This window comes from Bombina bombina, chromosome 1, assembly GCF_027579735.1.
Source record: "Bombina bombina isolate aBomBom1 chromosome 1, aBomBom1.pri, whole genome shotgun sequence".
Lineage (NCBI taxonomy): Eukaryota > Metazoa > Chordata > Amphibia > Anura > Bombinatoridae > Bombina > Bombina bombina.
The window spans coordinates 1,425,530,656-1,425,547,003 of record NC_069499.1 but is presented as its reverse complement, the minus strand read 5'-3'; the positions used below and the strand labels follow the sequence as shown (position 1 = coordinate 1,425,547,003).

The 16,348-nt window shown below is 39.8% G+C and overlaps 1 protein-coding gene across 1 annotated transcript in view; it reads left to right on the top strand.

The window, feature by feature from the left end:
• The window catches only part of POLR3GL (RNA polymerase III subunit GL), a 164,572-nt gene that overhangs the window by 96,714 nt on the left and 51,510 nt on the right, over nt 1-16,348 (top strand). Inside the window, exons 5-7 of the mRNA XM_053705434.1 lie at nt 1,377-1,433; nt 5,967-6,040; nt 14,036-14,149. Of these exons, the coding sequence (XP_053561409.1) occupies nt 1,377-1,433; nt 5,967-6,040; nt 14,036-14,149 (245 nt within the window). The remainder of the gene's footprint in view (nt 1-1,376; nt 1,434-5,966; nt 6,041-14,035; nt 14,150-16,348) is intronic.

Here is a 16,348-nt window from a genome sequence, read left to right as displayed (position 1 = left end):
TTTTTTTTAAATAATTTGTATTAGATAGTGTTATTATGAGTGTAACTGTACTTTTGTAATGTATTTTTATGCGTTTTGTGGCACTTTTTTGTTTTTCAAAACTGTTAACCAGAGCTCTGAGGTTGTGCTATCCAGATGCGCATTAAATTCAATTGCGCTCAAGCAATTGATTTTACTTTCAACTTGTAATAAAATCGCTACATCCAGCGTGCGTAAACAGCAGCGATAAACCTGATATCCCTCGTGCATAACTGTTAGAGCGCCACTCGTAATGTGGCCTACAGAGTTTCAGCTTTGCTAGTAATACAATTACATTCTCTAACAAATTAGAGCAAGTAATTGTATCACTATAATGCCCCTTTAATACAATTTTACATTTTATGGTAGTCAGATAATTACCAGTTCGCCTTGCTTGTGCAATATATAGTTATATGTAGTATTAGGTTCATGTGGAGCAATTTTCTGTGTTCTTTTAATGTTTTTTTTTTTAACCTTATATGCTGCTTTCCATAAACAAACTGCCATATAAACACTATGTTGCATTAAGCGCTACAAAAGTCAGGATTCTTTTTTTATTGAATAATTGCAGATTTTCTTCAGCTCCATTGATTATTTATGTTTTCTACATATTAAGAGCGTGTAGCCCCTGATTGAAATTCATAACAGAAAGTGTGGCCAATGGTCGTAAATTCAGGGTATTCCCATTAACAGGATAAATTGTAGGTTTCTATTAGACATTGCTGGCAAGCATTACACATCTCCCTTGCCTCTCCCGCCCAATACGTTTAATGCTATTCAGATTAGTTTATGTCACATTAAGCTGGATACATATCAGCGTTGTTTGTTATGCAATACAATTTATTACTCAATCAATGATGAAACTGGCGGGTTTTAAAGATATAGTGATGGACATTTCTTCCTAGCAAAATTATTAGTCACCCAGCAATATTGAGAAAGAAACTAAGGCAGTATACTTTCAATTTTCTACCTACCCTTTAATATTAAACCTGCTTGATTATCTTAAATTGTTTACAAATAGCCAGGTGGTCACTGTGGTGATAGTGCAACGGGGTTCCGAACACAATTAAAGTACAGGTATGGCAGTGAGCGCTGCTGGTCCCAGTCAGACTCTGCCACTGACCCAATCTGCAGCACTAGTCGCACAAATTACCAGCATTTATTTAGAATATGAGCATGTCATTTTTCCTTTATAATGTCAGTTTAAATATTAACATGCAGTCTAAGGGAAGCTATAGTACCAGACTGATTTTTACATTTCCCACAGTTTACGGTAAACTATTTGTACTGTATGCAATTGCATTATAGAAAACAAACTATCTCATTGTTCTTATCTTTTGTTGTTGTTTTTGTAACAGATTGGAGACTTCTGCCCCGTGAGCTGAAAATCAGAGTGAGGAAGCCACAGAAAGACAGTAAGTTCTATGGAACCATGAGATAAAACCAATAACATTGTGTTCCCAAAGTTTGTGATACCACTGCTGGTCATAAGGGAATTATTTATGTGCGTACGACCAATCAGGATACACAAACCTAATTCTGTTACTGGTTGCCGATAGTGCAGGGTGGTGCTCGCCATGCTGCAGTGAAGGGGATTATTCACATCTGTTATCTCATACAGAAATAATTTGATTGGGATCTAAGCCATAGCTAATTAGTTTCCTTTCAAGCAACAACTGCCTAATACACCTTGACAGAGTGATTAGCTTGAGTGGATTTCAGGTCACTGATGTGGTTAAAATCTAGTGGCCATACCTATCTGGTTCCTGTTAGACAGTAGCATGGGAAATGCATTGCATATCTACCATTGCAAGTGAAAGGCCTAGATTACAAATGAGACGCACAGGGTTGTATTGGCAGCTATTCATGTCAATGAGAGTCGCTTCATTTAGCTAACCCATGTAGCGCAGTCCTGCACAGCTGCCTTGCATTATTTTGTTTGTTTGTCTAGGGATAGTTGAACCAGCAACAAATAATGTAGCAGCAGCTACTACACAAAAAAGCCAGTGTGCACAATGAAAATAAAATGGTCATTCTGACTGACATTAGCTTCACAGCAGTAATAAAGCCTTTATTTGACCCAGGCCCCTCCACAATAAAACCTAACTGGGACTGACACTTCCCTCACTGCATGAGGATTTGTTATAGTTTATAGACTCAGGCATAGCATAATCTTGCTCAAAAGGTGCAAGTCTGTTGTGACGTGGTTGCTAGAATGAAGTTACAACACGCAAATTGCTTTGCTACTGTTTTGCGTAGAACCCCCAGTTTAGAGACTCTGTTGAGATGGAGCCCATAGCCACTGCAGCACTGCACAAGCATACATAAAGGCACACTGCATTAGTAACCAAAGTTCTCTTACACATACAAGATCTGAGACATACAATAAAAGATATACAGTATTAACTTTTATTGTGCTTATACTACTGGGCTTTTTTTTAATAAAATGTATCCTTTTGACTAATGTTCACTGATTAAAGCTAAAAATAAATAAAACACTGACTAATTGCCATAACTTTTAGTTACCGTAAGGTTAAAAAGTTAGAATTTCACTCATTTAATTTTTTAATTGAGCACTAGTTTATTTTATTTATACATTATTTTGCTTTAAATCTGCAGTGTTACTTGAGTTAATACTGTGGAAAAATGTTCATATATGATGGTTAGTTTAGCAGTACGTCAGTTATTATACATTTACTTACTTTTGGCTAGATTACAAATGGAGCACTAAATTATTGCACTCCAGCAAACGGGCAGATTTGCACTTTTGCGGGAGCTCAATAATTAACCAGCCATTACAAGTGGCTGGTTATTGCTACCGCAAGCTCGTGGTAGCAATTAGCTCTCTGAATATTAACCAGAGATTAACCAGATGGCATTGTAGTTTTTAATTTAAAAAAGTAGCATTTTTTTAAAAATTAAAAACACTTGCACTAGGCAGTTATTTGGGTCTAAAGTTGGTGGGAGTGGAGTGTTAGAAAACAAACGGCACTAAAAAGTGCTTTTACATTGCGGTCTATGGGAACTGTGTGTTCCCATAGACCGTAATGTAAATATATATGTATATGAGTATATACATATATATGTGTTAATATGTGTATATGCACATATTAACACATAAATATATGTATATATTCATATACTTGTGTTAAAAAATGTTGCCCATTGCTGCATTACTTGCCTCCTATGAGCCTTCACACAATTACACACTCACACAAATGCACGCATGTGCCAGACTGATCTGAATTTCCTGATTCTTCTCTGCATAATGTAACATTTATAGCACCAGAAACTGCTAAGGAAATGATAAAGAGCAGCTCTCTCTAAGCCCTGTACAGCCATCTAGTGACAACTAGCAGTGGCACAAGTTTTTATTAATAAAAGTTTTAAAGCAAGATGAAATAGAGAATTTGTTCTTGGCACTAAGCTGTCATTATTAGTTGCCAAGACAACCTGGATACATAATTCTTCATATTTCAAAGATTGTTTCAGAAATATAGTAAAATAAACCTCAAAAAATAAAAGGCCACTATCAAATTGTTAAAGGGATAGAAAGGTCAAAAATGAAATGGGCATGTGGACATTTCAATGTGAAATAAAAGCATTTTTGCAATATACTTCCATTAGCAAAAATGCTTCTGATAAAAGTTATCAGTGTTTTCTATGGCATACATACATATCCTGTGAGGGCTCATGCACCAGTATTCAAACACTACAGCTCCGAGTCAGTTGTGGCGTGTATAACACAAATCATGTCTTTACAGAAGCAATAAACATCATCTTCAGCTCTCTGAACTTGAATACTGGAGCACGGGCCCTCACAGGATATGTGCGTATGCTGCAGAAAACAGTAATAACTTTTGCTGCAATCATTTTTGCTAATGGAAGTATATCACAAATATGCTTTTATTTCAAATAGAAATGCATTTATGTTCATTTCAATTTTGAACTATCTATCCCTTTAAAGGGACCTGAAACCCAATTTTTTTCCAGTAATGTACACCTTGAAAAAGCTGTTGAGTTTATTTATCTTATCTACCCTGCTGTGGCCAGTTAGGGACAGATGCAAACTAGCCTTTACATTGGTCAAGCAATCATTGTTTGGAATATTGAGGGTTAATGTTCAGAATCCTACAGGATCCACTCCAGCCTCTTCATTTTCAGTTAAAATTGCATAATGGTACATTGGTTGCTATCGATAATTACACATTTTATGGGTTTAAATTTATTGTCCCATTTAACTTTTACTGTATGCAGTTTGTATGGATTGCTCACAAATATTTTCAACTCCTGAAGGCTATTTAAAGTTTGATAGACTTAATCCCTTTCTACAGGGAATTTCAGAAAAAAACTTGCCCAAAGTACCAGATCATCTTTAAACTTTGCAGTTTCTTCTTTGTATTTTATTTTGTATACAGAAGTTTATTTAGGATTGCGAATTAACAAATTCTGATTATGCCTTCACAGTTTCTGTGTAACTTACACAAATATGCAAAAAATGAGCCTAATTTGTTAATCTTTTACAAAATAAATTGCACTTTGCATGTCTTTTATTTAAATTAAAACTGAAAAACTATCAGCTTCTGTTTCCCAGAGAGCATAATTTATTTCTATGGGACAGATAATCAAACATTCTCTAGTTTGGAGAGAGATTATAGTGATGATTTCAAAGGGGCAGAACTCACTGAGTTTTCTAAACAAAGGTGAGGAACCTGGAAATCTCAGAAAGGTGCCTTCCATAGAAAGTAATGAAGCTCTTTCAGATACAAAGTTTCACATGGGAGTGAGAAAGTAACTGGAGAACCCCTGGAGCTGATATAAAGGCTCTGTTTGCATCAATTCCAAATTAAACTGACAAGTTTTCACTACAATTTAACTTGCTTTTGTCTATATTTTAGTATATGTTACTTTTCTTGTTAGCTAAATTAAGTGGTGTATTGTGAATTAGACTGGCAAGACAAATCAGTGAAACCTACTTGTTTAAAATGCTTACAAAATTTCACAAGACTTGTGAGAGAGCTTCAGACATGTCCTGGGAACTCCCTTGTTCAGCCCAGGGAACTGCCCTGTCCCTCCCACTTTCTGAAAGTGTCAGTTTTAGTTTGCAATTCAGCAAATACAAGGTGCATTGTAATTTGTAAAAGCTACATAGAAATATACAAAGTATGATCCTAAGTTATTAAAGTAACACAGAAACTTTCAAAGCATAATATGAATGTGTTAAGCCACTGCTAGATCAAAAATTAAATGTATTAAAATATAAATGAGAAAGTGCTAAGCTTAAATGCAATAATATTAAAAGGACCCAATATCTAAAATGTATAGTAATATAAAATACAATGCACAAACTGTAAGTGTAACAACACTCTCATATCATGCAGTGCTATTTTCGCTTAGTCTTGTCTCTGATTCACATACAGAAATGAGAGATATCTTGCTGTGCTTGAAAGTTCTTCCCATGTTTCTTTTTAAAATTCAATGACTTTGTGAAGTCTGAACTACAATTTCTCTCCAAGCAGGAGAACCTTTGAATATCAGGGCCTTAGCCTCCTCCTCACCCTCTAATTCCTCACTCCCGTTTGTCACACTCAGCCTCCTTCTTATCCTGTCACCCCTTTTTCTTTACACACAGTCTCTGTTTATCCTCTCAGTTCCCCTCTCTTCACACACCAACTTTTACCCTTTCATCCCTGCTCTTCACTGCACACGGCCTTCTCCTCATCCTCTCATACAGCCCCTGCTCACCCTCTCAATCCCACAGTAACACATTTCTCTAGTGACATCCCCCTATACTGTTATCCTTGAGCATTTTGTTTAAAAGATATTGCATACATTTCTTCGCAAAACTTTATACTTTCTTTATTTTCTCTTACTCACTAGTAATGTCATTGATGCCATCCTACTTACTTTTTACAGCAACACTTTAACTTTTTGTGCCTGTCTTGCAGAGTCTACCGTTATTCTTCCGAAGCACAAACAGAGAGTTGCTGTAGACAAAGAGGAGATCATCAAGAAGCTGGAGGTAAGTTGTCTCCACACAACCACAGCATCAATGACGTATATAAAATTGCAAGTTCTTATATTGGATTTTATACAATAACAGACATTTCTGTCTATAGAAATTATATTAGTACAGAGTTCTTTCTTCCACATTATCAGTGCACAGTAGGGCTGTGTGATATTGAGGGGGGGAATCACGTTTTTTTATGAAATATTGCGATTTTATTAATATATATATATATATATATATATATATATATATATATATATACAGTATATTATTCTTTTTTTTTTAACAAGTCTCAAGTGAAGATACAAGGAAAATAGTTATGCATTACATACATTGTATATCAGCAGAATATACGTACAGTAAATGATACAAAGATGCAGGTGTTATTACCAAGAATTGTAATGGCGTATCTCTTACCTGAGAATTTTACATTTTAAGTCAACAATTAAATAAACCTTAAACTAACTGAACTAATTAAAGAGACATCCGACCTCAAGTGGCAATAGTCAGAGAACATTAATACATTACATGTTTCGTATAACGTTGATGTAGGTATATGGTAAGGAGGACAAGGTTGCAAGTATTGTTACTAGGGAGTATGTAGGTGAATCCCTGAACTGAGGTTTTTACATTTTAGTCAAAATGTATTAAGCCATAAACTAACTATGGTAAATAACAATTTAAACTGAATAAATCTAAACTAAGTCTAACTAAGGTCTCATAACTATTGTGAGACAGTGTGAACCTACTCACTAGGGAGATCCTGGAGGCAGCAGCGTTGGAGAGGAAGCATCAGTCCATATAAATATTTTTTGAAACATACATTTTACATTAAAAAATACATATAACTGAATTTCATTGTCAACAAGGGCTGGCTATTATACAAGGACATTCGGTAAACATAAAGAACTCTTTGGAACTTTGTTGACAAGCTTGTTTATTCTTACCGTAAACAACACTCCACTATTGTACTACAGCAGCTTGTTCCCTTTGCAATTGGCACTACAGAGTGAATAGGCCAGATTAAAGAGCCCCACCATTCCGCCATCTTACATGTCTGTGCATACCTCAGGACTGGAGCAACAAACCATGAGGCAATTAAAATGGCGGTGGTAGCATTACGTTCTGTGACACTGATGTGATGCTTCCTGGTCTGCCCCTCCTGGAGGAGTGATTAGTGTTGCTGCTGGCCTGTACTGGAGCGTTTGTGTGACTGGCATGACATGTTAAGGAAGCCATTTCGGACTGTTTAAATTTTTTGTTTGTTTTGATAACAAATTGCCGCCTCATGCGATTTAGATATTGCATGGCCTTATATTGGGATTAATTGCACGGCCCTAATGCACAGCATTGACCAAATAATCTCAGTTGCTAATGGTCCAGTTCTCTAAAGTTCTCTGGTCTGGCTATGCAGGTTCTGGATGCGAAGTGGAGACACATACATTACACTATAATTCTCAAAAGAAAATCAGATGATCATCTGTCTCAGTTGTACTTTCTTTATTAGCCTTAAAATGATGAAAGGCCCTATCTGAGCTGAACTCTTCCAATAACAGGCTGTAGTACTAAACTATTGAGGGATTATTCATCCGTCACTGGTTTGATTTGTTACACCTTACTGGGCCATTCAATCTTAAAGCTCACAGACATCATAGACTGACCTAAAATCAGTATATATATATATATATATATATATATATATATATATATATATATATATATATATTTATACATATAAACACATAAATACACATGTATATATACATAAATATACCCCCATACACATATATATATATATATATATATATAACTTTTATAGCCCTTTCCAACCACATACATAACCATATACTATATCCTTTTTATCCCTTATAAAACATTTTTATTAATATTTATATGAAATATTTTTATTGGAAAGTGTATATATGAATTTAATAGTTTATTTTCATGTATTTATGTTGTGTTTGGTTTAACAGTTACATTTCTCCAACATTGGTGTGTCCGGTCCACGGCGTCATCCTTACTTGTGGGAATATCTCTTCCCCAACAGGAAATGGCAAAGAGTCCCAGCAAAGCTGGCCATATAGTCCCTCCTAGGCTCCGCCCACCCCAGTCATTCTCTTTGCCGTTGCACAGGCAACATCTCCACGGAGATGGTTAAGAGTTTTTTGGTGTTTAAATGTAGTTTTTTATTCTTCTATCAAGTGTTTGTTATTTTAAAATAGTGCTGATATGTACTATTTACTCTGAAACAGAAAAGGATGAAGATTTCTGTTTGTGAGAGGAAGATGATTTTAGCAGACAGTAACTAAAATCGATTGCTGTTTCCACATAGGACTGTTGAGATGAAGTAACTTCAGTTGGGGGAAACAGTTAGCAGACTTTTCTGCTTAAGGTATGACTAGCCATATTTCTAACAAGACCATGTAATGCTGGAAGGCTGTCATTTCCCCTCATGGGGACCGGTAAGCCATTTTCTTAGTCAAGCAAACAGAATAAAGGGCTTAATATGGGCTATAAAACTGGTAGACACTTTTATGGGCTAAATCGATTGCTTTATTTGGGCATTTTATACATGTTTATGCTGATAATTCTCATTTATAAACTTGGGGAACGTTTTTTAACGGCAGGCACTATGTTAGACACCTTTTCCAGTCAGGGAGGCCTTCCCAGTTGTAGGCTGAGCCTCATTTTCGCGCCATTACTGCGCAGTTGTTTTTTGAGAGCAAGACATGCAGATGCATGTGTGAGGATCTGAATTGAACAATTCCTTCATACTTTTTCGCATATTCAGTAATAAAGTGTTTTCTGTTTAAAATTTAAAGAGACAGTAACGGTTTTGTTTTAAAACGTTTTTTGTGCTTTATTGACAAGTTTAAGCCTGTTTAACATGTCTGTGCCTTCGGATAAGCTATGTTCTATATGTATGAAAGCCAATGTGTCTCCCCATTTAAATTTGTGTGATAATTGTGCCATAGCGTCCAAACAAAGTAAGGACAGTACGGCCACAGATAATGAAATTGCCCAAGATGATTCCTCAGATGAGGGGAGTAAACATGATACTACATCATCTCCTACTGTGTCTACACCAGTTTTGCCCACGCAGGAGGCCCCTAGTACATCTAGCGCGCCAATGCTTATTACCATGCAACAATTGACGGCTGTAATGGATAACTCCATAGCAAATATTTTATCCAAAATGCCTACATATCAGAGAAAGCGCGATTGCTCTGTTTTAAACACTGAAGAGCAGGAGGGCGCTGATGATAATTGTTCTGTCATACCCTCACACCAATCTGAAGTGGCCATGAGGGAGGTTTTGTCAGATGGGGAAATTTCAGATTCAGGAAAAATTTCTCAACAAGCTGAACCTGATGTTGTGACATTTAAATTTAAATTAGAACATCTCCGCACACTGCTTAAGGAGGTGTTATCTACTCTGGATGATTGTGACAACTTGGTCATTCCAGAGAAATTATGCAAGATGGACAAGTTCCTAGAGGTTCCGGTGCACCCCAACGCTTTTCCTATACCCAAGCGGGTGGCGGACATAGTGAATAAGGAGTGGGAAAAGCCCGGCATACCTTTTGTTCCCCCTCCTATATTTAAGAAATTATTTCCTATGGTCGACCCCAGAAAGGACTTATGGCAGACAGTCCCTAAGGTCGAGGGGGCAGTTTCTACTCTAAACAAGCGCACTACTATTCCTATCGAGGATAGTTGTGCTTTCAAAGATCCTATGGATAAAAAATTGGAGGGTTTGCTTAAAAAGATTTTTGTACAGCAAGGTTACCTTCTACAACCCATTTCGTGCATTGTTCCTGTCACTACAGCAGCGTGGTTCTGGTTCGAGGAACTAGAAAAGTCGCTCAGTAGAGAGACTCCATATGAGGAGGTTATAGACAGAGTTCACGCACTTAAGTTGGCTAACTCTTTTATTTTAGATGCCGCTTTGCAATTAGCTAGATTAGCGGCGAAAAATTCAGGGTTTGCAATCGTGGCGCGCAGAGCGCTTTGGCTAAAGTCTTGGTCAGCGGATGTGTCATCCAAGACAAAATTGCTTAACATCCCTTTCAAAGGTAAAACTCTATTTGGATCAGAATTGAAAGAGATTATCTCAGACATCACTGGGGGTAAGGGCCACGCCCTTCCACAAGATAGGCCTTTCAAGGCCAAGAATAAGTCTAATTTTCGTTCCTTTTGCAATTTCAGGAACGGACCGGCCTCTAATTCTGCATCTTCTAAGCAAGAGGGTAATGCCTCACAACCCAAACCAGCCTGGAAACCGATGCAAGGCTGGAACAAGGGTAAGCAGGCCAAGAAGCCTGCTGCTGCTAACAAAACAGCATGAAGGAGTAGCTCCCGATCCGGGACCGGATCTAGTAGGGGGCAGACTCTCTCTTTTTGCTCAAGCTTGGGCAAGAGATGTTCAGGATCCCTGGGCACTAGAAATAGTTTCTCAGGGTTATCTTCTGGAATTCAGGGAACTACCCCCAAGGGGAAGGTTCCACATGTCTCACTTATCCTTAAACCAAATAAAGAGACAGGCGTTCTTACATTGTGTAGAAGACCTGTTAAAGATGGGAGTGATACACCCAGTTCCACTAAAGGAACAAGGAATGGGATTTTATTCAAATCTGTTCGCAGTTCCCAAAAAAGAAGGAACTTTCAGACCAATTTTGGACTTGAAGATCCTAAACAAATTTCTCAGGGTACCATCGTTCAAGATGGAAACCATTCAAACGATTCTACCCACTATCCAGGAAGGTCAATTTATGACTACCGTTGATCTAAAGGATGCGTACCTACATATTCCTATCCACAAAGAACATCATCAGTTCCTAAGGTTCGCCTTTCTGGACAAACATTACCAGTTTGTGGCCCTCCCATTCGGGTTAGCCACTGTTCCAAGGATTTTCACAAAGGTACTAGGGTCCCTTCTAGCGGTTCTAAGACCGAGGGGCATTGCAGTAGTACCTTATTTGGACGACATTCTAATACAAACGTCGTCCCTGTCAAAAGCAAAGGCTCATACAGACATCGTTCTGGCCTTTCTCAGATCACACGGATGGAAGGTGAACATAGAAAAGAGTTCTCTGTCTCCGTCAACAAGAGTTCCCTTCTTGGGAACAATAATAGATTCCTTAGAAATGAGGATCTTTCTGACAGAGGTCAGAAAGTCAAAACTTCTAAGCACTTGTCAAGTTCTTCATTCTGTTCCACGTCCTTCCATAGCGCAGTGCATGGAAGTAGTAGGGTTGATGGTTGCAGCAATGGACATAGTTCCTTTTGCACGAATTCATCTAAGACCATTACAACTGTGCTTGCTCAAACAGTGGAATGGGGACTATACAGACTTGTCTCCAATGATTCAAGTAGATCAGAAGACCAGAGATTCACTCCGTTGGTGGCTGACCCTGGACCATCTATCCCAAGGAATGAGCTTCCGCAGACCAGAGTGGGTCATTGTCACGACCGACGTCAGTCTAGTGGGCTGGGGTGTGGTCTGGGAATCCCTGAAAGCTCAGGGACTATGGTCTCGGGAAGAGCCTCTTCTCCCGATAAACATTCTGGAACTAAGAGCGATCTTCAATGCTCTCAGGGCTTGGCCTCCGCTAGCAAAGGCCAGATTCATAAGATTCCAATCAGACAACATGACGACTGTTGCGTATATCAATCATCAGGGGGGAACAAGGAGTTCCCTGGCGATGAAAGAAGTGACCAAAATAATTCAATGGGCGGAGGATCACTCCTGCCACCTATCTGCGATCCACATCCCAGGTGTGGAAAACTGGGAAGCGGATTATCTGAGTCGTCAGACATTCCATCCGGGGGAGTGGGAACTCCACCCGGAGATCTTTGCCCAACTAACTCAATTATGGGGCATTCCAGACATGGGTCTGATGGCGTCTCGTCAGAACTTCAAGGTTCCTTGCTACGGGTCCAGATCCAGGGATCCCAAGGCGACTCTAGTAGATGCACTGGTAGCACCTTGGACCTTCAACCTAGCTTATGTATTTCCACCGTTTCCTATCATTCCCAGGCTGGTAGCCAGGATCAAACAGGAGAGGGCCTCGGTGATCTTGATAGCTCCTGCGTGGCCACGCAGGACTTGGTATGCAGACCTGGTGAATATGTCATCGGTTCCAGCATGGAAGCTACCTTTGAGACAGGACCTTCTTGTTCAGGGTCCATTCGAACATCCAAATCTGGTCTCCCTCCAGCTGACGGCTTGGAGATTGAACGATTGATTCTATCAAAGCGGGGGTTTTCAGATTCTGTGATAGATACTCTGGTTCAGGCCAGAAAACCGGTAACTAGAAAGATTTACCATAAAATATGGAAAAGTTATATCTGTTGGTGAATCCAAAGGATTCCCATGGAATAAGATAAAAATTCCTAAGATTCTCTCCTTTCTACAGGAAGGTTTGGAGAAAGGATTATCTGCAAGTTCTCTAAAGGGACAGATCTCTGCTTTATCTGTCTTACTACACAAAAGACTGGCAGCTGTGCCAGATGTTCAAGCATTTGTTCAGGCTCTGGTTAGGATCAAGCCTGTTTACAGACCTTTGACTCCTCCCTGGAGTCTAAATCTAGTTCTTTCAGTTCTTCAAGGGGTTCCGTTTGAACCTTTACATTCCATAGATATTAAGTTACTATCTTGGAAAGTTTTGTTTTTGGTTGCTATTTCTTCTGCTAGAAGAGTTTCAGAGTTATCTGCTCTGCAGTGTTCTGCGCCCTATCTGGTGTTCCATGCAGATAAGGTGGTTTTGCGTACTAAGCCTGGTTTTCTTCCAAAGGTTGTTTCTAACAAGAATATTAACCAGGATATAGTTGTACCTTCTTTATGTCCGAATCCAGTTTCAAAGAAGGAACGTTTGTTACACAATTTGGACGTAGTCCGTGCTCTAAAGTTCTATTTAGAGGCTACAAAAGATTTCAGACAAACATCTTCTTTGTTTGTTGTCTATTCTGGTAAAAGGAGAGGTCAAAAAGCGACTTCTACCTCTCTTTCCTTTTGGCTTAAAAGCATCATCAGATTGGCTTATGAGACTGCCGGACGGCAGCCTCCTGAAAGAATCACAGCTCACTCCACTAGGGCTGTGGCTTCCACAGGGGCCTTCAAGAACGAGGCTTCTGTTGACCAGATATGTAAGGCAGCGACTTGGTCTTCACTGCACACTTTTGGCAAATTTTACAAATTTGATACTTTTGCTTCTTCGGAGGCTATTTTTGGGAGAAAGGTTTTGCAAGCCGTGGTGCCTTCCGTTTAGGTAACCTGATTTGCTCCCTCCCTTCATCCGTGTCCTAAAGCTTTGGTATTGGTTCCCACAAGTAAGGATGACGCCGTGGACCAGACACACCAATGTTGGAGAAAACAGAATTTATGCTTACCTGATAAATTACTTTCTCCAACGGTGTGTCCGGTCCACGGCCCGCCCTGGTTTTTTAATCAGGTCTGATGAATTATTTTCTCTAACTACAGTCACCACGGTACCATATGGTTTCTCCTATATATTTCCTCCTGTCCGTCGGTCGAATGACTGGGGTGGGCGGAGCCTAGGAGGGACTATATGGCCAGCTTTGCTGGGACTCTTTGCCATTTCCTGTTGGGGAAGAGATATTCCCACAAGTAAGGATGACGCCGTGGACCGGACACACCGTTGGAGAAAGTAATTTATCAGGTAAGCATAAATTCTGTTTTTACGCCAAGTCTTCAGTCACGCTAATCCGGTGAGGGCAAATGTTGTTTGCGCTCGAGTGCACCCATTTATTTTCTACTTGTAATATGTTGGCTTGGCTGCGATATTGCTTTTTGCGTTTCTCACCACTTGTAATTTAACCCAGAGTAGTTTTACTGGTAATTTTCCACTATAGATTTTTTAACCTTATCTACAACTACTTGTAGATTTTACTCAGCAGTTCAGGGCAGTTTGTACTCATGCAACACATCTTAAACTATAGTCTTATCAGTGGTGGGTTTGCCTTTGTGTTTTTGTTAACCTGTAGAATCTTGAGAAAAAGGAGGAAGAGGTGAGCTCAGAAGAAGAAGAAGAAAAAAAAAAGGAAGAAGAAGAAGAGAAGGAGGAAGAAGAGGAATATGACGAAGAAGACCACGAGGAAGTAAGAACTGGAAGCCTTTTGTCTAATTTATAAAGAATAGATTAAAGCCAGTTGTATCATTTCAAAATAGCGTTTGAGGCCACCACATACATCTTTAATGATATGAGGGACCCCACAGACCTCAGGGGATTTAACTGTGACATATAGTACAAAGGGAACTGTAACATGCATTACCACAGGGGAAAGACCACACGGATTACATGGACACTAACTGTGACACATATATTACCACAGATTGCATGGGCACTAACTGTAACACATACACTACCACAGATTGCATGGGCACTAACTGTGACACATACACTACCACAGAAGAGACCACACAGATTACATGGGCACTAACTGTGACACATACACTACCACAGAAGAGACCACACAGATTACATGGGCACTAACTGTGACACATACACTACCACAGAAGAGACTACACAGATTGCATGGGCACTAACTGTGACACATACACTACCACAGAAGAGACCACACAGATTGCATGGGCACTAACTGTGACACATACACTATCACAGAATAGAGACCACACAGATTGCATGGGCACTAACTGTGACATACACTACCACAGAAGAGACCACACAGATTGCATGGGCACTAACTGTGACACATAAACTACCACATGAGAGAACACACAGATTGCATGGGCACTAACTGTGACATACGCTACCACAGAAGAGACCACACAGATTGCATGGGCACTAACTGTGACACATACACTATCACAGAAGAGCGACCACACAGATTGCATTGGCACTCACTGTGACATACACTACCACAGAAGAGACCACACATTGCATGGGCACTAACTGTGACACATACACTACCACATGAGAGAACACATAGATTGCATGGGCACTAACTGTGACACATACACTATCACATGAGACCACACAGATTGCATGGGCACTAACTGTGACACATACACTACCACATGAGACCACACAGATTGCATGGGCTCTAACTGTGACACATACACTACCACATGAGACCACACAGATTGCATGGGCTCTAACTGTGACACATACACTACCACATGAGACCACACAGATTGCATGGGCTCTAACTGTGACACATACACTACCACATGAGACCACACAGATTGCATGGGCTCTAACCGTGACACATACACTACCACATGAGACCACACAGAATGCATGGGCACTAACTGTGAAACATACACTACCACATGAGACCACACAGATTGCATGGGCACTAACTGTGACATATACACTACCACAGAAGAGACCACACAGATTGCATGGGCACTAACTGTGACACATACACTACCACAGATTGCATGGGCACTAACTGTGACACATACACTACCACAGAAGAGACCACACAGATTGCATGGGCACTAACTGTGACACATACACTACCACATGAGAGAACACATAGATTGCATGGGCACTAACTGTGACACATACACTACCACATGAGACCACACAGATTGCATGGGCTCTAACCGTGACACATACACTACCACATGAGACCACACAGAATGCATGGGCACTAACTGTGAAACATACACTACCACATGAGACCACACAGATTGCATGGGCACTAACTGTGACATATACACTACCACAGAAGAGACCACACAGATTGCATGGGCACTAACTGTGACACATACACTACCACAGATTGCATGGGCACTAACTGTGACACATACACTACCACAGAAGAGACCACACAGATTGCATGGGCACTAACTGTGACACATACACTACCACATGAGAGAACACATAGATTGCATGGGCACTAACTGTGACACATACACTACTACATGAGACCACACAGATTGCATGGGCTCTAACTGTGACACATACACTACCACATGAGACCACACAGATTGTATGGGCTCTAACTGTGACACATACACTACCACATGAGACCACACAGATTGCATGGGCTCTAACTGAGACACATACACTACCACATGAGATCACACAGATTGCATGGGCACTAACTGTGACACATACACTACCACATGAGACCACACAGATTGCATGGGCTCTAACCGTGACACATACACTACCACATGAGACCACACAGAATGCATGGGCACTAACTGTGAAACATACACTACCACATGAGACCACACAGATTGCATGGGCACTAACTGTGACACATACACTACCACAGAAGAGACCACACAGATTGCATGGGCACTAACTGTGACACATACAC